The sequence below is a fragment of the Oncorhynchus tshawytscha genome, linkage group LG20 (genome assembly GCF_018296145.1).
Source record: "Oncorhynchus tshawytscha isolate Ot180627B linkage group LG20, Otsh_v2.0, whole genome shotgun sequence".
NCBI lineage: Eukaryota > Metazoa > Chordata > Actinopteri > Salmoniformes > Salmonidae > Oncorhynchus > Oncorhynchus tshawytscha.
Window position 1 is genome coordinate 30,861,904 of NC_056448.1, and position 22,500 is coordinate 30,884,403.

Below are 22,500 nucleotides of genomic sequence, written 5' to 3' on the forward strand. Positions count from 1 at the left end.
GAGAGGAAAAAGAGGGCTGAGTAACAGAAAGACAGATAAAGAAAGAGAGAGAGGAAAAAGAGGGCTGAGAGACAGAAAGACAGATAAAGAAAAAGAGAGAAGAAAAGAGGGCTGAGTGACAGAAAGACAGATAAAGAAAGAGAGAGAGGAAAAAGAGGGCTGAGTGACAGAAAGACAGATAAAGAGAGAGAGAGAGGAAAAAGAGGGCTGAGTAACAGAAAGACAGATAAAGAGAGAGAGAGAGAGGAAAAAGAGGGCTGAGTGACAGAAAGACAGATAAAGAAAGAGAGAGAGGAAAAGAGGGCTGAGTGACAGAAAGACAGATAAAGAAAGAGAGAGAGGAAAAAGAGGGCTGAGTGACAGAAAGACAGATAAAGAAAGAGAGAGAGGAAAAAGAGGGCTGAGTGACAGAAAGACAGATAAAGAAAGAGAGAGAGGAAAAAGAGGGCTGAGTGACAGAAAGACAGATAAAGAAAGAGAGAGGAAAAAGAGGGCTGAGTGACAGAAAGACAGATAAAGAAAGAGAGAGAGGAAAAAGAGGGCTGAGTGACAGAAAGACAGATAAAGAAAGAGAGAGAGGAAAAAGGGGGCTGAGTGACAGAAAGACAGATGAAGAAAGAGAGGGAGGAAAAAGAGGGCTGAGTGACAGGAAGACAGATAAAGAGAGAGAGAGAGAGAGAGGAAAAGAGGGCTGAGTGACAGAAAGACAGATAAAGAAAGAGAGAGAGGAAAAAGAGGGCTGAGTGACAGAAAGACAGATAAAGAAAGAGAGAGAGGAAAAAGAGGGCTGAGTGACAGAAAGACAGATAAAGAAAGAGAGAGAGGAAAAAGAGGGCTGAGTGACAGAAAGACAGATTAAGAGAGAGAGAGAGGAAAAAGAGGGCTGAGTGACAGAAATACAGATAAAGAGAGAGAGAGAGGAAAAGAGGGCTGAGTGACAGAAAGACAGATAAAGAAAGAGAGAGAGGAAAAAGAAGGCTGAGTGACAGAAAGACAGATAAAGAAAGAGAAAGAGGAAAAAGAGGGCTGAGTGACAGAAAGACAGATAAAGAAAGAGAAAGAGGAAAAAGAGGGCTGAGTGACAGAAAGACAGATAAAGAAAGAGAAAGAGGAAAAAGAGGGCTGAGTGACAGAAAGACAGATAAAGAAAGAGAGAGAAAAAGAGGGCTGAGTGACAGAAAGACAGATAAAGAAAGAGAGAGAGGAAAAAGAGGGCTGAGTGACAGAAAGACAGATAAAGAAAGAGAGAGAGGAAAAAGGGGGCTGAGTGACAGAAAGACAGATTAAGAGAGAGAGAGAGGAAAAAGAGGGCTGAGTGACAGAAATACAGATAAAGAGAGAGAGAGAGAGAGGAAAAAGAGGGCTGAGTGACAGAAAGACAGATGAAGAAAGAGAGAGAGGAAAAAGAAGGCTGAGTGACAGAAAGACAGATAAAGAGAGAGTGAAAAGAAAAGGTGGGCTGAGTGACAGAAAGACAGATAAAGAGAGAGAGAGAGAGGAAAAAGAGGGCTGAGTGACAGAAAGACAGATAAAGAGAGAGAGGAAAAAGAGGGCAGAAAGACAGATAAAGAAAGAGAAAGAGGAAAAAGAGGGCTGAGTGACAGAAAGACAGATAAAGAAAGAGAGAGGAAAAAGAGGGCTGAGTGACAGAAAGACAGATAAAGAAAGAGAGAGAGGAAAAAGAGGGCTGAGTGACAGAAAGACAGATAAAGAAAGAGAGAGAGGAAAAGGGGGCTGAGTGACAGAAAGACAGATTAAGAGAGAGAGAGAGAAAAAGAGGGCTGAGTGACAGAAATACAGATAAAGAGAGAGAGAGAGAGAGGAAAAGAGGGCTGAGTGACAGAAAGACAGATAAAGAAAGAGAGAGAGGAAAAAGAAGGCTGAGTGACAGAAAGACAGATAAAGAGAGAGTGAAAAGAAAAGGTGGGCTGAGTGACAGAAATACAGATAAAGAGAGAGAGAGAGAGGAAAAAAGAGGGCTGAGTGACAGAAAGACAGATAAAGAAAGAGAGAGAGGAAAAAGAGGGCTGAGTGACAGAAAGACAGATAAAGAAAGAGAGAGAGGAAAAATAGGGCTGAGTGACAGAAAGACAGATAAAGAAAGAGAGAGAGGAAAAAGAGGGCTGAGTGACAGAAAGACAGATAAAGAAAGAGAGAGAGGGTAATGTTTACTAATGTTTCCCTTATTTATTTACCTTTTGTTTATTGTCTATTCCATTTGCTTCGGCAATGTAAACATATGCTTCCAGGCAGGCATGCAGGCAGGCAGCTATATAGTCAGACAGATACGTAGACAGACAGACAGATAGACTCACCGAGTGCATCCTGTAGGTACTTCTGCCCCACTAGTTTGAGGTACTCCTCTATAGCCTTGGTGGCCAGCGTGTTCTCTCGGAAGATCAGGTGCTCGTTCTCCCCACACCGGTCCACCTCTGACATCATCAGGTCTGTCAGGAAGTCCTACAGCAAAACAAGAAGAGACAACAGGAGATGACACTACAGAAGACACTACAGATGACACTACAGAAGACACTACAGAAGACACTACAGATGACACTAGAGAAGACACTACAGAAGACACTACAGATGACACTACAGAAGACACTACAGATGACACTAGAGAAGACACTACAGAAGACACTACAGATGACACTAGAGAAGACACTACAGAAGACACTACAGAAGACACTACAGAAGACACTACAGATGACACTACAGAAGACACTACAGATGACACTACAGAAGACACTGCAGAAGACACTACAGAAGACACTACAGATGACACTACAGAAGACACTACAGAAGACACTACAGAAGACACTACAGAAGACACTACAGAAGACACTACAGAAGACACTACAGAAGACACTACAGATGACACTAGAGGAGACACTACAGAAGACACTGCAGAAGACACTGCAGAAGACACTACAGAAGACACTACAGAAGACACTACAGAAGACACTACAGAAGACACTACAGATGACACTACAGATGACACTACAGAAGACACTACAGAAGACACTACAGAAGACACTGCAGAAGACACTACAGAAGACACTACAGAAGACACTGCAGAAGACACTACAGAAGACACTACAGAAGACACTACAGATGACACTACAGATGACACTGCAGAAGACACTACAGAAGACACTGCAGAAGACACTACAGAAGACACTACAGAAGACACTACAGAAGACACTGCAGAAGACACTGCAGAAGACACTACAGAAGACACTACAGAAGACACTACAGAAGACACTGCAGAAGACACTGCAGAAGACACTACAGAAGACACTACAGAAGACACTACAGATGACACTACAGATGACACTACAGAAGACACTGCAGAAGACACTACAGAAGACACTACAGAAGACACTACAGAAGACACTACAGAAGACACTACAGATGACACTACAGATGACACTAGAGAAGACACTGCAGAAGACACTACAGAAGACACTACAGATGACACTGCAGAAGACACTACAGAAGACACTGCAGAAGACACTACAGAAGACACTACAGATGACACTACAGAAGACACTACAGATGACACTACAGAAGACACTGCAGAAGACACTACAGATGACACTGCAGAAGACACTACAGATGACACTACAGAAGACACTGCAGAAGACACTACAGAAGACACTGCAGAAGACACTACAGAAGACACTACAGATGACACTGCAGAAGACACTACAGAAGACACTGCAGAAGACACTACAGAAGACACTACAGATGACACTACAGAAGACACTACAGATGACACTACAGAAGACACTGCAGAAGACACTACAGATGACACTGCAGAAGACACTACAGATGACACTACAGAAGACACTGCAGAAGACACTACAGAAGACACTGCAGAAGACACTACAGATGACACTGCAGAAGACACTACAGAAGACACTACAGATGACACTACAGAAGACACTGCAGAAGACACTACAGATGACACTGCAGAAGACACTACAGATGACACTACAGAAGACACTGCAGAAGACACTACAGAAGACACTACAGAAGACACTACAGATGACACTACAGATGACACTACAGATGACACTGCAGAAGACACTACAGATGACACTACAGAAGACACTGCAGAAGACACTACAGAAGACACTGCAGAAGACACTACAGATGACACTACAGAAGACACTGCAGAAGACACTACAGAAGACACTACAGATGACACTACAGAAGACACTGCAGAAGACACTACAGAAGACACTGCAGAAGACACTACAGATGACACTACAGAAGACACTGCAGAAGACACTACAGATGACACTGCAGAAGACACTACAGATGACACTACAGAAGACACTACAGATGACACTACAGAAGACACTACAGAAGACACTACAGATGACACTGCAGAAGACACTACAGATGACACTACAGAAGACACTACAGATGACACTACAGAAGACACTGCAGAAGACACTGCAGAAGACACTGCAGAAGACACTACAGATGACACTACAGAAGACACTGCAGAAGACACTGCAGAAGACACTACAGAAGACACTGCAGAAGACACTGCAGAAGACACTACAGAAGACACTACAGATGACACTGCAGAAGACACTACAGATGACACTACAGAAGACACTACAGAAGACACTACAGATGACACTACAGAAGACACTACAGATGACACTACAGAAGACACTACAGATGACACTACAGAAGACACTACAGAAGACACTACAGAAGACACTACAGAAGACACTACAGATGACACTACAGAAGACACTACAGAAGACACTACAGAAGACACTACAGAAGACACTACAGAAGACACTACAGAAGACACTACAGAAGACACTACAGAAGACACTACAGAAGACACTGCAGAAGACACTACAGAAGACACTACAGATGACACTACAGAAGACACTACAGATGACACTACAGAAGACACTACAGAAGACACTACAGAAGACACTACAGAAGACACTACAGAAGACACTACAGAAGACACTACAGAAGACACTACAGATGACACTACAGAAGACACTACAGATGACACTACAGAAGACACTACAGATGACACTGCAGAAGACACTACAGAAGACACTACAGAAGACACTACAGATGACACTACAGAAGACACTGCAACTCCTAGCGGTCGGAACAATGTTGAGGATAAATGTAAACAAATACTGATTTTCAAGCAAATTGCAAAAATGTGTAAAACAAGCAAAGCAATAACAATATTATATCCTGCCTATGTAAACAATATAAAAAACATTCTCGTTTTAGTCATACATCTCATATCTCATCTGCATTCTGCACATGGTGACAGTCTGGATAATGTTCAAATAAACCTGACAGGAAACAGGGACATTGCTATACCCATTAGCAGTGAGGTCAGAAAGTGAGACTGTGTGTGTGTGTGTGTGTGTGTGTGTGTGTGTGTGTGTGTTTGCGAGCCTGAATGTGTCACAGTACCAAGCCCAGCCCATAGTGGTGTGATTACTGCTTCACACTTCCTCTGATGCAGGCATGGAGGAGTGTGTATTATCTGGAATTCACATGGACGTACACACAGTAATAGCAATATGGAACAACAAAATCCCTTCAGGATCAACCAAGCCACCCCAGGAAAATGTTACTGGACAAGCAGAGGGCACATGACTGTTGATGTGGGATGGTTAAATGGTTTGTGGTGCGTGCTCAGTCCTCTCCTGTATTCCCTGTTCACCCACAACTGCCTACAGTGGTAGGTCTGATCACCGACTAACAGGTGTATGTCGTCTCGCTACTCTTTTTCAAATGTCTTTCTACTGTTGTTTTATTTCTATACTTACCCACACACACACACACACACACACACACACACACACACACACACACACACACACACACACACACACACACACACACACACACACACACACACACACACACACACACACACACACACACTTTTTGTTGTATTCGGCGCATGTGATAAATAAACTTGGATTTGATCTGATGAGGCATGTGACAAATACAATTTGATTGTTACTCAGTGTGAGTAGAACATATAAGGAGTAATGATACATCACCACTCTCTAGAAATGATCCTAACGTTAAAGGAAGACATGAGGCTTACGAGTTAGTTTCCCTCTCTTGGAGTTTAGTCACTTTTTGTTCATGCTGGAAACAGAGCTGTGAAGTCCCTGAACATCTGGTTAATCAGAGCGGCCCAGCAGGGTGAGGACAAGAGAGAAGAAACAGATGTAGTGAGAGGAGAGAGAGAGAGAGAGAGAGAGAGAGAGAGAGAGAGAGAGAGAAAAAAGAAGAGTGAGACAGAGGCAGAAAGAAAGAGAGAGAGAGAGAGAGAGAGAGAGAGAGAGACAGACACAGAGAGAAAGAGAGAAAAGGAGAGAGTAAAGGAGAGAGGGAGAAAAGAGAGAGGGAAAGTGAATCAGAGAGAAATAAGAGAAAGAGAGAGGGGGGTGCTCAACTCAGACAGGTTCTGTAGTTCTAAGCCTGTTATCCCAGATAATCAAAGCCTAGCAGCTGGAAGCCAATCAGAGCTTGATGTACAGCAATAAGAGAGGCTTTCTGTTACCACACACACGCCAGAGAGTGAAGCAAAAACTGTGTGAAAGAGAAAACTCCCTTCCATTTGCTGAGCACAATAATATTGACCTTTCCTCTGTGAATGGGCAGCCACCCGGCCCATCATTAGACTGGAAGTTCTTCTTGTCTTTCCTTTACCTGGCAGAATGTCAGCCCAATTATGATCTCGCCCCCACCCTTCTCTCTCTCTCCCTCCTCTGTCTGCCCTTCACCCCTCTCTCTCTCTCCCTCCTCTGTCTGCCCTCCACCCATCTCTCTCTCCCTCCTCTGTCTGCCCTCCACCCATCTCTCTCTCCCTCCTCTGTCTGCCCTCCACCCATCTCTCTCTCTCCCTCCTCTGTCTGCCCTCCACCCATCTCTCTCTCCCTCCTCTGTCTGCCCTCCACCCCTCTCTCTCTCTCCCTCCTCTGTCTGCCCTCCACCCATCTCTCTCTCCCCTCCTCTGTCTGCCCTCCACCCATCTCTCTCTCCCTCCTCTGTCTGCCCTTCACCCCTCTCTCTCTCTCCCTCCTCTGTCTGCCCTTCACCCATCTCTCTCTCTCCCTCCTCTGTCTGCCCTCCACCCATCTCTCTCTCCCTCCTCTGTCTGCCCTCCACCCATCTCTCTCTCCCTCCTCTGTCTGCCCTCCACCCATCTCTCTCTCTCCCTCCTCTGTCTGCCCTCCACCCATCTCTCTCTCCCTCCTCTGTCTGCCCTCCACCCATCTCTCTCTCTCCTCCTCCGTCTGCCCTCCACCCATCTCTCTCTCTCCCTCTGTCTGCCCTCCACCCATCTCTCTCTCTCCCTCCTCTGTCTGCCCTCCACCCATCTCTCTCTCCCTCCTCCGTCTGCCCTCCACCCATCTCTCTCTCTCCCTCTCTGTCTGCCCTCCACCCATCTCTCTCCCTCCCTCCTCTGTCTGCCCTCCACCCATCTCTCTCTCTCCCTCCTCTGTCTGCCCTCCACCCATCTCTCTCTCTCCCTCCTCTGTCTGCCCTCCACCCATCTCTCTCTCCCTCCTCTGTCTGCCCTCCACCCATCTCTCTCTCTCCCTCCTCTGTCTGCCCTCCACCCATCTCTCTCTCTCCCTCTCTGTCTGCCCTCCACCCATCTCTCTCTCTCCCTCTCTGTCTGCCCTCCACCCATCTCTCTCCCTCCCTCTCTGTCTGCCCTCCACCCATCTCTCTCTCTCCCTCTCTGTCTGCCCTCCACCCATCTCTCTCTCTCCCTCCTCTGTCTGCCCTCCACCCATCTCTCTCTCTCCCTCTCTGTCTGCCCTCCACCCATCTCTCTCTCTCCCTCTCTGTCTGCCCTCCACCCATCTCTCTCTCTCCCTCTCTGTCTGCCCTCCACCCCTCTCTCTCTCCCCTCCTCTGTCTGCCCTCCACCCATCTCTCTCTCTCCCTCTCTGTCTGCCCTCCACCCATCTCTCTCTCTCTCTCTGTCTGCCCTCCACCCATCTCTCTCTCTCCCTCTCTGTCTGCCCTCCACCCCTCTCTCTCTCCCTCCTCTGTCTGCCCTCCACCCCTCTCTCTCTCTCCCTCCTCTGTCTGCCCTCCACCCATCTCTCTCTCTCCCTCTCTGTCTGCCCTCCACCCCTCTCTCTCTCTCCCTCCTCTGTCTGCCCTCCACCCATCTCTCTCTCCCTCCTCTGTCTGCCCTCCACCCCTCTCTCTCTCTCCCTCTCTGTCTGCCCTCCACCCATCTCTCTCTCCCTCCTCTGTCTGCCCTCCACCCCTCTCTCTCTCCCCTCCTCTGTCTGCCCTCCACCCATCTCTCTCTCCCTCCTCTGTCTGCCCTCCACCCCTCTCTCTCTCTCCCTCCTCTGTCTGCCCTCCACCCCTCTCTCTCCCTCCCTCCTCTGTCTGCCCTCCACCCCTCTCTCTCTCTCCCTCCTCCGTCTGCCCTCCACCCATCTCTCTCTCTCCCTCCTCTGTCTGCCCTCCACCCATCTCTCTCTCCCTCCTCTGTCTGCCCTCCACCCCTCTCTCTCTCTCCCTCCTCTGTCTGCCCTCCACCCCTCTCTCTCTCCCTCCCTCCTCTGTCTGCCCTCCACCCATCTCTCTCTCTCCCTCCTCTGTCTGCCCTCCACCCCTCTCTCTCTCTCCTCTGTCTGCCCTCCACCCCTCTCTCTCCCTCCCTCCTCTGTCTGCCCTCCACCCCTCTCTCTCTCTCCCTCCTCTGTCTGCCCTCCACCCCTCTCTCTCTCTCCTCTGTCTGCCCTCCACCCCTCTCTCTCTCTCCCTCCTCTGTCTGTCCTCCACCCCTCTCTCTCCCTCCCTCCTCTGTCTGCCCTCCACCCCTCTCTCTCTCTCCCTCCTCTGTCTGCCCTCCACCCATCTCTCTCCCTCCCTCCTCTGTCTGCCCTCCACCCCTCTCTCTCCCTCCCTCCTCCGTCTGCCCTCCACCCCTCTCTCTCTCTCCCTCCTCTGTCTGCACTCCACCCCTCTCTCTCTCTCCCTCCTCTGTCTGCCCTCCACCCCTCTCTCTCTCTCCTCTGTCTGCCCTCCACCCCTCTCTCTCCCTCCCTCCTCCGTCTGCCCTCCACCCCTTTCTCTCTCTCCCTCCTCTGTCTGCCCTCCACCCCTCTCTCTCTCTCCCTCCTCTGTCTGCCCTCCACCCCTCTCTCTCTCTCCTCTGTCTGCCCTCCACCCCTCTCTCTCCCTCCCTCCTCCATCTGCCCTCCACCCCTCTCTCTCTCTCCCTCCTCTGTCTGCCCTCCACCCCTCTCTCTCTCTCCTCTGTCTGCCCTCCACCCCTCTCTCTCTCTCCCTCCTCTGTCTGCCCTCCACCCCTCTCTCTCTCTCCTCTGTCTGCCCTCCAACCCTCTCTCTCTCTCTCCCTCCTCCGTCTGCCCTCCACCCATCTCTCTCTCTCCCTCCTCTGTCTGCCCTCCACCCATCTCTCTCTCCCTCCTCTGTCTGCCCTCCACCCCTCTCTCTCCCTCCCTCCTCTGTCTGCCCTCCACCCCTCTCTCTCCCTCCCTCCTCTGTCTGCCCTCCACCCATCTCTCTCTCTCCCTCCTCTGTCTGCCCTCCACCCCTCTCTCTCCCTCCCTCCTCTGTCTGCCCTCCACCCCTCTCTCTCTCTCCCTCCTCTGTCTGCCCTCCACCCATCTCTCTCCCTCCCTCCTCTGTCTGCCCTCCACCCCTCTCTCTCCCTCCCTCCTCTGTCTGCCCTCCACCCCTCTCTCTCTCTCCCTCCTCTGTCTGCCCTCCACCCATCTCTCTCTCTCCCTCCTCTGTCTGCCCTCCACCCCTCTCTCTCTCTCCCTCCTCTGTCTGCCCTCCACCCCTCTCTCTCCCTCCCTCCTCTGTCTGCCCTCCACCCCTCTCTCTCTCTCCCTCCTCTGTCTGCCCTCCACCCCTCTCTCTCTCTCCCTCCTCTGTCTGCCCTCCACCCATCTCTCTCTCTCCCTCCTCTGTCTGCCCTCCACCCCTCTCTCTCCCTCCCTCCTCTGTCTGCCCTCCACCCCTCTCTCTCTCTCCCTCCTCTGTCTGCCCTCCACCCATCTCTCTCTCTCCCTCCTCTGTCTGCCCTCCACCCCTCTCTCTCCCTCCCTCCTCTGTCTGCCCTCCACCCCTCTCTCTCTCTCCCTCCTCTGTCTGCCCTCCACCTCGCTCTCTCTCCCTCCTCTGTCTGCCCTCCACCCCTCTCTCTCCCTCCTCTGTCTGTCCCTCCACCCCTCTCTCTCTCTCCCTCCTCTGTCTGCCCTCCACCCATCTCTCTCTCTCCCTCCTCTGTCTGCCCTCCACCCCTCTCTCTCTCTCCCTCCTCTGTCTGCCCTCCACCTCGCTCTCTCTCCCTCCTCTGTCTGCCCTCCACCCCTCTCTCTCTCTCCCTCCTCTGTCTGCCCTCCACCCCTCTCTCTCTCTCCCTCCTATGTCTGCCCTCCACCCATCTCTCTCTCCCTCCTCTGTCTGCCCTCCACCTCTCTCTCTCTCTCTCTCTCCCTCCTCTGTCTGCCCTCCAACCCTCGCTCTCTCTCCCTCCTCTGTCTGCCCTCCACCCCTCTCTAAGTCTATCTCTTTAGAGGAAGGGAAGAGGGAGAGGAAGGGAAGAGGGAGAGGAAGGGAAGAGAGAGGGAGGGAAGAGGGAGAGGAAGGGAAGAGAGAGAGGAAGGGAAGAGAGAGGGGAAGGGAAGAGAGAGGGAGGGAAGAGGGAGAGGAAGGAAGAGGAAGGGAAGAGAGAGAGGAAGGGAAGAGAGAGAGGAAGGGAAGAGGAAGGGAAGAGAGAGAGGAAGGGAAGGGAAGAGAGAGGGAAGGAAGAGGAAGGGAAGAGAGAGAGGAAGGAAGAGAGAGGAAGGGAAGAGGAAGGGAAGAGGGAGAGGAAGGAAGAGAGAGGAAGGGAAGAGAGAGGGAGGGAAGAGGGAGAGGAAGGGAAGAGAGAGAGGAAGGGAAGAGAGAGGGAGGGAAGAGGGAGAGGAAGGAAGAGAGAGAGGAAGGGAAGAGAGAGGAAGGGAAGAGGAAGGGAAGAGGGAGAGGAAGGGAAGAGAGAGAGGAAGGGAAGAGAGAGGGAGAGGGAAGAGGGAGAGGAAGGGAAGAGAGGGAGGAAGGAAGAGAGAGGGAGGGAAGAGGGAGAGGAAGGGAAGAGAGGGAGGAAGGAAGAGAGAGGGAGGGAAGAGGGAGAGGAAGGGAAGAGAGAGAGGAAGGGAAGAGGAAGGGAAGAGGGAGAGGAAGGGAAGAGGAAGGAAGAGGGAGAGGAAGGGAAGAGAGAGAGGAAGGAAGAGAAGAGAGGAAGGGAAGAAGAGAGAGAGGAAGGGAAGATAGAGAGGAAGGGAAGAGGAAGGGAAGAGGGAGAGGAAGGGAAGAGAGAGAGGAAGGGAAGAGGAAGGGAAGAGGGAGAGGAAGGGAAGAGAGAGAGGAAGGGAAGAGGGAGAGGAAGGGAAGAGGGAGAGGAAGGGAAGAGGGAGAGGAAGGGAAGAGGGAGAGGAAGGGAAGGGGGAGGAGGAAGGGAAGAGGGAGAGGAAGGGAAGAGAGAGGGAGGGAAGAGGGAGAGGAAGGGAAGGGAAGAGAGAGAGGAAGGAAGAGGGAGAGGAAGGGAAGAGGGAGAGGAAGGGAAGAGGGAGAGGAAGGGAAGAGGGAGAGGAAGGGAAGAGGGAGAGGAAGGGAAGGGGGAGAGGAAGGAAGAGGGAGAGGAAGGAAGAGGGAGAGGAAGGGAAGAGAGAGAGGAAGGGAAGAGAGAGGGAGGGAAGAGGGAGAGGAAGGGAAGAGAGAGAGGAAGGGAAGAGGAAGGGAAGAGGGAGAGGAAGGAAGAGAGAGAGGAAGGGAAGAGGAAGGGAAGAGGGAGAGGAAGGGAAGAGAGAGAGGAAGGGAAGAGAGAGAGGAAGGGAAGAGAGAGAGGAAGGGAAGAGAGAGAGGAAGGAAGATAGAGAGGAAGGGAAGAGGAAGGGAAGAGGGAGAGGAAGGGAAGAGAGAGAGGAAGGGAAGAGGAAGGGAAGAGGGAGAGGAAGGGAAGAGAGAGAGGAAGGGAAGAGGGAGAGGAAGGGAAGAGGGAGAGGAAGGGAAGAGGGAGAGGAAGGGAAGAGGGAGAGGAAGGGAAGGGGGAGAGGAAGGGAAGAGGGAGAGGAAGGGAAGAGAGAGGGAGGGAAGAGGGAGAGGAAGGGAAGGGAATAGAGAGAGAAGGGAAGAGGGAGAGGAAGGGAAGAGGGAGAGGAAGGGAAGAGGGAGAGGAAGGAAGAGGGAGAGGAAGGGAAGAGGGAGAGGAAGGGAAGAGGGAGGGAAGGGAAGGGGGAGAGGAAGGGAAGAGGGAGAGGAAGGGAAGAGGGAGAGGAAGGGAAGAGGGAGAGGAAGGGAAGGGGGAGAGGAAGGAAGAGGGAGAGGAAGGGAAGAGGGAGAGGAAGGAAGAGGGAGAGGAAGGAAGGGGGAGAGGAAGGGAAGGGGGAGAGGAAGGGAAGAGGGAGAGGAAGGGAAGAGGGAGAGGAAGGGAAGAGGGAGAGGAAGGGAAGAGGGAGAGGAAGGGAAGAGGGAGAGGAAGGGAAGAGGGAGAGGAAGGGAAGGGGGAGAGGAAGGGAAGGGGGAGAGGAAGGGAAGAGGGAGAGGAAGGAAGAGGGAGAGGAAGGAAGAGGGAGAGGAAAGGAAGAGGGAGAGGAAGGGAAGAGGGAGAGGAAGGGAAGAGGGAGAGGAAGGGAAGAGGGAGAGGAAGGGAAGAGGGAGAGGAAGGGAAGAGGGAGAGGAAGGGAAGAGGGAGAGGAAGGGAAGGGGGAGAGGAAGGGAAGAGGGAGAGGAAGGGAAGAGGGAGAGGAAGGGAAGAGGGAGAGGAAGGGAAGAGGGAGTACAAGACATCAAACTCCAGCAGAGTCCCTGCAGACTGCCTTACCTGGCAGCAAAACTCATAAAGCCCTGTCTATCCCACCGCCTTACAGCCACAAATAACATCAGAGATAGGGTGTGCGTGTATGTGTGACAGCTTCGTGGTATTTTCTCTGGGGCAGTAGTGAGGCCATAGAAATGTGTGTGTGTGTGAAAGAGAGAGAGAGAGTGTGTGTGAGTATGCGTATGCGCGCATGTGTGTGTGTGTGTGTGTGTGAGTGTGTGTGTGTGTGAGAGAGAGAGAGAGAGAGAGAGAGAGAGAGAGAGAGAGAGAGAGAGAGAGAGATGTGTGAGTATGCCTAAGTGTGAGAACAGAGGCATCATGTCTGAACAGAGGCATCATGTCTGAACAGAGGCATCATGTCTGAAAAGAGGCATCATGTCTGAACAGAGGCATCATGTCTGAACAGAGGCATCATGTCTGAAAAGAAGCATCATGTCTGAAAAGAGGCATCATGTCTGAAAAGAGGCATCATGTCTGAAAAGAGGCATCATGTCTGAAAAGAGGCATCATGTCTGAAAAGAGGCATCATGTCTGAAAAGAGGCATCATGTCACACAAGAACAAGACTGCCGATAGAACAAACAGATTATTACTGTATGTACGCACATAGCAACATGGACAGGAGCTGGATACAGAACAAATAGCTGAAGAAATCAGGACTTGGACATTGCCTGCGTCAGGTGTACATATTAAATACATCTAATTGCAAAACCCAAATAAAACATGGACATACACGCACACACAGGGGGCGGCAGGTAGCCTCGAGGTTAAGAGCGTTGGGACAGTAACCAAACGGTTGCTGGTTCTAATCTCGGAGCCGACAAGGTGAACTATCTGTCTCTGTGCCCTTGAGGAAGGCGCTGGACAATGGTGACACTGGCTGTGACAGCACTCCCTGCGGCTGTCACACACACCCTATCTGTGATGTCATATGTGACAGTAAGGCGGTGGGATAGACAGGGCTTTCTGAAAGAAACATACTTCCATAACACACTTGTATAAGTGTGTTACAGGACAAATAGCACCCAAATAATGATTAATTACACACACAAACCTGAACAGACCCTAACCAACAGAACACATCCCGTTCCCGTGTTGGAGCGGCACATGAAGTGGCTACCACAGGTAGGTACAGTACAGCCCAGGAATGAGTCCCTCGTTAAGAAGAAGACAAAAGCAGTCCTTCGTTCCCGTGTTGACGCATGCAGATCTGTCTCTCCTTCTGTAAGGCGTTTCCATGGCAAAATGAGGCGGAGAAATGCAGGAGTGAGAGCCAACTAAAATGACCTTTCTCACCAGTTGCCTCAAATCAGCCTCGTCTTAGGGATAATGTGGGGTAGAGGTGGTGAGAGAGAGAGAGAGAGAGGGGGAGACTGTCTTGGCATTTTCCTCCACCACGTCCACGCTCTTTAAATTGGCCTGTCCTTGTATGTGGTTGACCCTGTTTGACTATTCAATAGCTTCAGGGGAGGAGACACACACACCGGTGTGCATAGGGTTTAGTAGTGTACACCATAAACCCCCAGAGTCAAGACAGGAAGACTTTCCAATAAAGGAGTGAAGACAAGGACAATGGCGTTCTGGCTTTTGGGAATTGCAGTGATAACGCTGTAGAAAACAGGGGGTAAGAGAGATTACATCAACGATTCGTCCGATCAATAACCCTGGCTTAACAGCCCCGGGCTGGGACAGGAATCCCCCTCTCCTCTATCAACCTTCCATCTCTCCCTCCCCCTCTTCCTCCCTCCCTCTCCCTCCCTCCATCCCCCTTTTACCTCTCCCTCTCGATAGTTCACCCAATATCATCAGCACCCTGCAGATATGGGGGGAAACCATGTGTGTGTGTGTGTGTGTGTGTACCTTGGGGTGTACTGTATGTTTGTTGTTTTGTAAATGTGCATGGTGTGTGTGTGGTTGTGTGTGTGTAAGTGTGTGTGTGTGTGTGTGTGTGTGTGTGTGTGTGTGTACCTTGGGGTGTACTGTATGTTTGTTGTTTTGTAAATGTGCATGGTGTGTGTGTGGTGTGTGTGTGTGTGTGTGTGTGTGTGTGTGTGTGTGTGTGTGTGTGTGTGTGTGTGTGTGTGTGTGTGTGTGTGTGTGTGGTGTGTGTGTGTGTGTGTGTGTGTGTGTGTGTGTGTGTGTGTGTGGTGTGTGTGTGTGTGTGTGTGTGTGTGTGTGTGTGTGTGTGTGTGTGTGTGTGTGTGTGTGTGTGTGTGTGTGTGTGTGTGTGTGTGTGTGTGTGTGTGTGTGTGTGTGTGTGGTGTGTGTGTGTGTGTGTGTGTGTGTGTGTGTGTGTGTGTGTGTGTGTGTGTGTGTGTGTGTGTGTGTGTGTGTGTGTGTGTGTGTGTGTGTGTGTGTGTGTGTGTGTGTGTGTGTGTGTGTGTGTGTGTGTGTGTGTGTGTGTGTGTGGGTAAGTATAGAAATAAAACAACAGTAGAAAGACATTTGAAAAAGAGTAGCGAGACAACATACACCTGTTAGTCAGACTTATTGAGGTAGTATGTAGATATGGTTAAAGTAACTATGCATATAAGATAAGCAGAGTAGCAGCAGCGTAAAAGAGGGCATGTAGATAATGAGTCAAAACAAGTTACAGCATAAAAGGTCAATGCAGTTAACCAATGGCTATTGGTGGACCCCACCAATAGCCATTGTGTATTAACCAATGGCTATTGGTTAACTAGTTAACTAACTATTTAGCAGTCTTATGGTATTTTTGGGGTATTTTATTAGGATCCCCATTAACTGTTGCAAAAGCAGCAGCTACTCTTCCTGGGGTCCACACAAAACATATGAAACATAATACAGAATAACATACAGAACATCAATAGATAAGAACTGCTTAAGGACAGAACTACATTTAAAAGATGAAAAGGCACACATAGCCTCAATAGTGTGTGTGTGTGTGTGTGTGTGTGTGTGTGTGTGTGTGTGTGTGTGTGTGTGTGTGTGTGTGTGTGTGTGTGTGTGTTGTGTGTGTGTGTGTGTGTGTGTGTGTGTGTGTGGTTGTGTATGTGTGTGTGTGTGTGTGTGCATGGTGTGTGTGTGTGTGTGTGTGGTTGTGTGTGTGTGTGTGTGTGTGTGTGTGGTTGTGTATTTGTTTCTTAGATATGGTGCCAGTTGTGACTTCTATGAAGGTATGGATCATTTGGGCGGGTTCTTTCCCCTGCAGTCTGCTGCTGTTCCACTCCCCAGTTCCAGCTCTGACTGCAAGGTGAAACTCAAGCTGCCAATCAATGGAATCTGTCCCTCTAGGTCTCCCTCTTCCTCTCTCCTCTATCACTCCCAATTCTTCTCTCATCCTTTTGTCTTTCCCGCGCACGACTCCAATACCATCCTTAAATTTGCAGATGATACGATGGCTGTAGGCCTGATCACCGTTGATGATGAGACAGCCTATAGGAAGGAGGTCAGAGACCTGGCAGTGTGGTGCCAGGACAACAACCTCTCCTCAACGTCAGCAAGACAAAGAAGCTGATTGTGGACTACAGGAAACAGAGGGCTGAACACGCCCGATCACATCGGTGGGGCTGTAGTGGACCGAGAGACTGAAAAACAGCTTCTATCTCAAGGCCATCAGACTGTTAAACAGCCACCACTAACATTGAGTGGCTACTGCCAACACACTGTCAATGACACTGACTCTACTCCAGCCACTTTAATCATGGGAATTGATGGGAAATTATGTAAATATATCACTAGCCACTTTAAACAATGCTACCTTATATAATGTTACTTACCCTACATTGTTCATCTCATATGCATACGTTGATACTGTACTCTATATCATCGACTGCATCCTTATGTAATACATGTATCACTAGCCACTTTAACTATGCCACTTGGTTTACATACTTATCTCATATGTATATACTGTACTCGATATCATCTACTGTATCTTGCCTATGCTGCTCTGTACCATCACTCATTCATATATCCTTATGTACATATTCTTTATCCCCTTACACTGTGTATAAGACAGTAGTTTTTTTTTTTTTTTGGAATTGTTAGTTAGATTACTTGCTCGTTATTACTGCATTGTCGGAACTAGAAGCACAAGCATTTCGCTACACTCGCATTAACATCTGCTAACCATGTGTATGTGACAAATAAAATTTGATTTGATTTGATTTGATTTGATTTGAGCGGGTCGAGAGCTTCAAGTTCCTCTGTGTACACATCACTAAGAACATCACTAAGAACATCACTAAGGATCTATCATGATCCACACACACCAACACAGTCGTGAAGAGGGCACGACAACACTTCTTCCTCCTCAGGAGGCTGAAAAGATATGACATGGGCCGTCAGATCCTCAAAAAGTTCTACAGCTGCACTATTGAGAGCATCTTGACTGGCTGCAACCCCACTTAGTATGGCAACTTATTGGCATCCGACCGCAAGGTGCTACAGAGGGTAATGCGTACAGCCCAGTACATCACTGGGGCCGAGCTTCCTGTCATCCGGGACCTCTATACCAGGCGGTGTCAGAGGAAGGCCCTAAAAGCTGTCAAAGACTCCAGTCACCCAAGTCATAGACTGTTCTACACCAAAAGGCTCCTGAACAGCTTCTACCACCAAGCCATAAGACTGCTGAACAGTTAATCAAATGGCCACCCGGACTATTTGCAATGACCACCTTTTTTTATGGTACTGACTCCTCTTCACTGAACTTTACCCACACACTCACACCTCCTACACCAGGGATCATCAACTTTATTCAGCCATGGGCCTATTATAATTTGTAGATGGCAAATTGACCCTCAAGATAGCCCAAACGGATATAATATAATCATCAAACATAATCATTGCAAACCTTGCATACATTTGTATACGATCACATGCAGTTTATTAGGTGCACCCAATCTAGTACTGGGTTGGACCCCTCTTTGCCTACATAACATCCTGAATTCTCCGGGGCGTTCTGCTAGGTGTCAGAAACATTCCACAGGGATGTTGGTCCATGCTGAAGCGATAGAATCATGCAGTTGCTGCAGATTGGATGGTGCTAAATTCATGCTGCGAACAACCTGTTCCATCTGTCGTGCATGAAAAGCCCCAGGAGGCCATTTCTGATATACTGGATGTGGCGCGCCTGGCACCGACGATCATACCACACTCAAAGTCCCTTATGTCACTCATCTTGCCCATTCTAACGTTTAGTCGAACAGTAACTGAATGCCTCGATGCCTATCTGCCTGCTTTATATAGTAAGCCACAACCATGTGACTCACTGCGCACACACACACACACACACACACACACACACATAATAACCTGGCTGGTGAGTGTATATCTCTCTATTATGCGTGGGAATAGTTTGGAACAAAGTTGAAATCACTTGGAGATGATTTACGTGTGTTTTTAGTCTTTTATGTCCCAAAAAATGTTATAAATCACCTGGGGCCAATTTTGGGAACTCTGTACTGCACTGACACTCATATTCACACACACACACACACACGCGCGCACACACGCACACACACACACACTCTCTCACACTCTTTGTTATCTATCTTGATTACCCCTACCTACATGCATATATTACCTCAATCACCTCAACTACCTCGAACCCCCAGCCCATTGATTCTGTAGTGGTGCTCCTTGCATAGCCTCCTTATAGTTACTTTAACTATGTTTTTTAACTGCATTGTTGGGAAAGGGCTCGTAAGTAAGCATTTCACGATAAAGTCTACACCTGTTGTATTCGTATTGTAAGTGACAAATAACATTTGATTTGAACCTTACTCTTATATCTCACTATCAATAATAACCTGTTAAAGACTCAGCAGCTGTCTGCCAGGAAAACCAGCTTGTGCCCTGAGACACTAATTTGCAGGTGTGTGTGTGTGTGTGTGAGATGGCACGAAGCAGCACATGGTTTGAAGCAATGAATCATACAGACTAGCAGTGCTGCTGCCCCATGAAGACCACATTGAGCGCTGAGACAGAAGAGAAGAGGGGGTGTTTACACTTCATCTAATTAAATAATGAGGACTCTACTACTCGAGGGCGACGCAGGGAAGAAGGGAAGAAGGGGAGGATGGAGGGATGGAGAGATAGAAGAGAGAGGGAGGGTGAATTTGTTATCCGATTGTCTGCTCCTGTGGATGAAGAGACACTTAATACCATCCGTTAGCTTGGTTTACCTCCAGGGCAGTACAACAGAAACACTAACAGCAGAAGAAGATGTTTCCTGTTTGCTGTGGCCAGCTGAGCTCTATCCACCAAAATAATTGTTCCCAGAAGTCCATGGTCCCTGATTGTAAATAGCCTCTACTACGAGACGAGGCGCCATCTTCCTCAGCGGATGGAAAAGAGTAGAATGGATACTGCGTTTAGGCCTGCCACGAGAAGAGAGAGTGAATGCTGAGAAGGATGCTCTGTGCCGCCCCAACACAATGAAGCCCTGTTGGTGCTGTTTGTGTGGTGTGGCTAACACTGCTTCATAAGTGCACTAACACACTGGCTGGGTCAGGGACTGGAAAAAGCTGCCTGAGGGAAGGGCTGGAGAAGGGAATGAAGGGCTGGAGAAATGAATGAAGGGCTGGAGAAATGAATGAAGGGCTGGAGAAATGAATGAAGGGCTGGAGAAATGAATGAAGGGCTGGAGAAAGGAATGAAGGGCTGGAGAAAGGAATGAAGGGCTGGAGAAATGAATGAAGGGCTGGAGAAAGGAATGAAGGGCTGGAGAAATGAATGAAGGGCTGGAGAAAGGAATGAAGGCCTGGAGAAATGAATGAAGGGCTGGAGAAATGAATGAAGGGCTGGAGAAAGGAATGAAGGGCTGGAGAAAGGAATGAAGGGCTGGAGAAAGGAATGAAGGGCTGGAGAAAGGAATGAAGGGCTGGAAAAAGGAATGAAGGGCTGGAGAAATGAATGAAGGGCTGGAGAAAGGAATGAAGGGCTGGAGAAAGGAATGAAGGGCTGGAGAAATGAATGAAGGGCTGGAGAAAGGAATGAAGGGCTGGAGAAATGAATGAAGGGCTGGAGAAATGAATGAAGGGCTGGAGAAAGGAATGAAGGGCTGGAGAAATGAATGAAGGGCTGGAAAAAGGAATGAAGGGCTGGAGAAATGAATGAAGGGCTGGAGAAAGGAATGAAGGGCTGGATAAAGGAATGAAGGGCTGGAGAAATGAATGAAGGGCTGGAGAAAGGAATGAAGGGCTGGAGAAAGGAATGAAGGGCTGGAGAAATGAATGAAGGGCTGGAGAAAGGAATGAAGGGCTGGAGAAAGGAATGAAGGGCTGGAGAAAGGAATGAAGGGCTGGTGAAAGGAATGAAGGGCTGGAGAAATGAATGAAGGGCTGGAGAAAGGAATGAAGGGCTGGAGAAAGGAATGAAGGGCTGGAGAGAAGCACTGACCTTGTGTTTCTAGGACATTCCTAATTTCTTGAAAAATAAAAATGTGTGTGTTTGGGTGTCATCCCCTACAGCACTGCATGACCGCCGTGACAACCAAGGCGTCTGGGTGGACGGAGACACTGCATCCCCTAAGACATCCCCTAAGACATCCCCTAAGACATCCTCTAAGACATCCCTGGCCACTGATGCGTTAGAGAGAGAGAGGAGACAGAGAGAGAGAGAGAAAGAAGACCAAGATGAACAGAAAGAAAGAGCCTCAGAAAGAAAGGGAGGGAAAGAGGGAGATAGAGAGACATATTTCCCTCAGATTACACAGATCCACAAAGAATTCGAAAACAAATCCAATTTTGAAAAATTCCCATATCTACTGGGTGAAATCCCAGTGTGCCATCACAGCAGCAAGATTTGTGACCTGTTGCCACGAGAAAAGGGCAACCAGTGAAGAACTAACACCATTGTAAATACAACCCATATTTATGCTTATTTATTTTATCTTGTGTCCTTTAACCATTTGTACATTGCTAAAACACTGTATATATATATATAATATGACATTTGTAATGTCTTTATTGTTTTGAAACTTCTGTATGTGTAATGTTTACTGTTCATTTTTGTTGTTTTTCACTTTATATATTCACTTTGTATGTTGTCTACCTCACTTGCTTTGGCAATGTTAACACATGTTTCCCATGCCAATAAAGACCTTGAATTGAATTGAATTGATAGAGGGAGCGAGAGAGAGATAGAGAGAGAAAGAGAAAGACAGAGAGAAAGCACTCAAGGAGAACATCCTTGGTTCCTAATTACAACACGTTTGGCAATGAATAAAGGACCACAGTGTTTAGAGTGTAGGATACTAAAGCAGATCATCATCATCGCCTGGAACAACCAGCGGCTGCAGCTATTAGCAACAACTCTTTGATCACCAGAGTCCCCCCTTCTTTCCCCTGACTGTGATTCAACCCAATACACATCCACAGACACAACACAGCCCTGTCACCACAGACTACACACCATGTACACCAGAGAGAGAGACAAAGAGAGGGAGAGAGGAGAGAGAGGGAGAGGAGAGAGGGAGAGAGAGGGAGAGAGAGGAGAAAGGGAGAGAGAGGGAGAGAGAGGGAGAGAGGGAGAGAGGGAGAGGGGGGAGAGGGAGAGGAGAGAGGAGAGAGAGGGAGAGAGAGAGGAGAGGGAGAGAGGGAGAGAGAGGAGAGAGAGAGGAGAGAGGCAGAGGAGAGAGGAGAGAGGGAGAGAGAGAGTGAAACTTCTGTATGTGTAATGTTTACTGTTAATTTTTATTGTTTATTTCACTTTATATATTATCTACCTCACTTGCTTTGGCAATGTTAACACATGTTTCCCATGCCAATAAAGCCCCTTGAATTGAATTGAATTGAATTGAGAGAGAGAGAGAGAGAGAGAGAGAGAGGGAGAGGAAGAGGGAGGGAGAGAGAGAGAGAGGGAGAGAGGAGAGAGGAGAGAGGAGAGAGAGGGAGAGAGGGGAGAGAGGGAGAGGAGAGAGGAGAGAGGGAGAGAGGGAGAGGAGAGATGGAGAGGAGAGAAGAGAGAGGGAGAGAGAGAGAGAGAGAGGAGAGAGAGAGGGAGAGTGAGAGGGAGAGAGAGGGAGAGGAGAGATGGAGAAGAGAGAGGAGAGAGAGGGAGAGGAGAGAGGAAGAGAGAGACTTGAGGGGCTACACAGCGTATCCAATAGAGAGAGAGAGACTAGAGGGGCTACACATTGTATCCAATAGAGAGAGAGAGACTAGAGGGTCTACACATCGTATCCAATAGAGAGAGAGAGAGAGAGACTAGAGGGGCTACACAGCGTATCCAATTGAGAGAGAGCGTGACTAGAGGGGCTACACAGCGTATCCAATAGAGAGAGAGTGACTAGAGGGGCTACACAGCGTATCCAATAGAGAGAGAGAGACTAGAGGGGCTACACAGCGTATCCAATAGAGAGAGAGACTAGAGGGGCTACACAGCGTATCCAATAGAGAGAGAGAGAGAGACTAGAGGGGCTACACAGCATATCCAATAGAGAGAGAGAGAGAGAGAGAGAGAGAGACTAGAGGGGCTACACAGCATATCCAATAGAGAGAGAGAGAGAGAGAGAGAGAGAGAGAGAGAGACTAGAGGAGCTACACAGCGTATCCAATAGAGAGATAGAGAGACTAGAGGGGCTACACAGCGTTATCCAATAGAGAGATAGAGAGACTACAGGGGCTACACAGCGTATCCAATAGA

At 49.1% G+C, this 22,500-nt stretch overlaps 1 protein-coding gene across 1 annotated transcript in view; it reads right to left on the minus strand.

The window, feature by feature from the left end:
• LOC112237660 (disabled homolog 2-interacting protein) overlaps positions 1 to 22,500 on the minus strand; it is a 302,902-nt gene that overhangs the window by 40,876 nt on the left and 239,526 nt on the right. Inside the window, 1 exon segment of the mRNA XM_042302491.1 lies at positions 2,316 to 2,460. Coding sequence (XP_042158425.1) covers positions 2,316 to 2,460 — 145 coding nt within the window.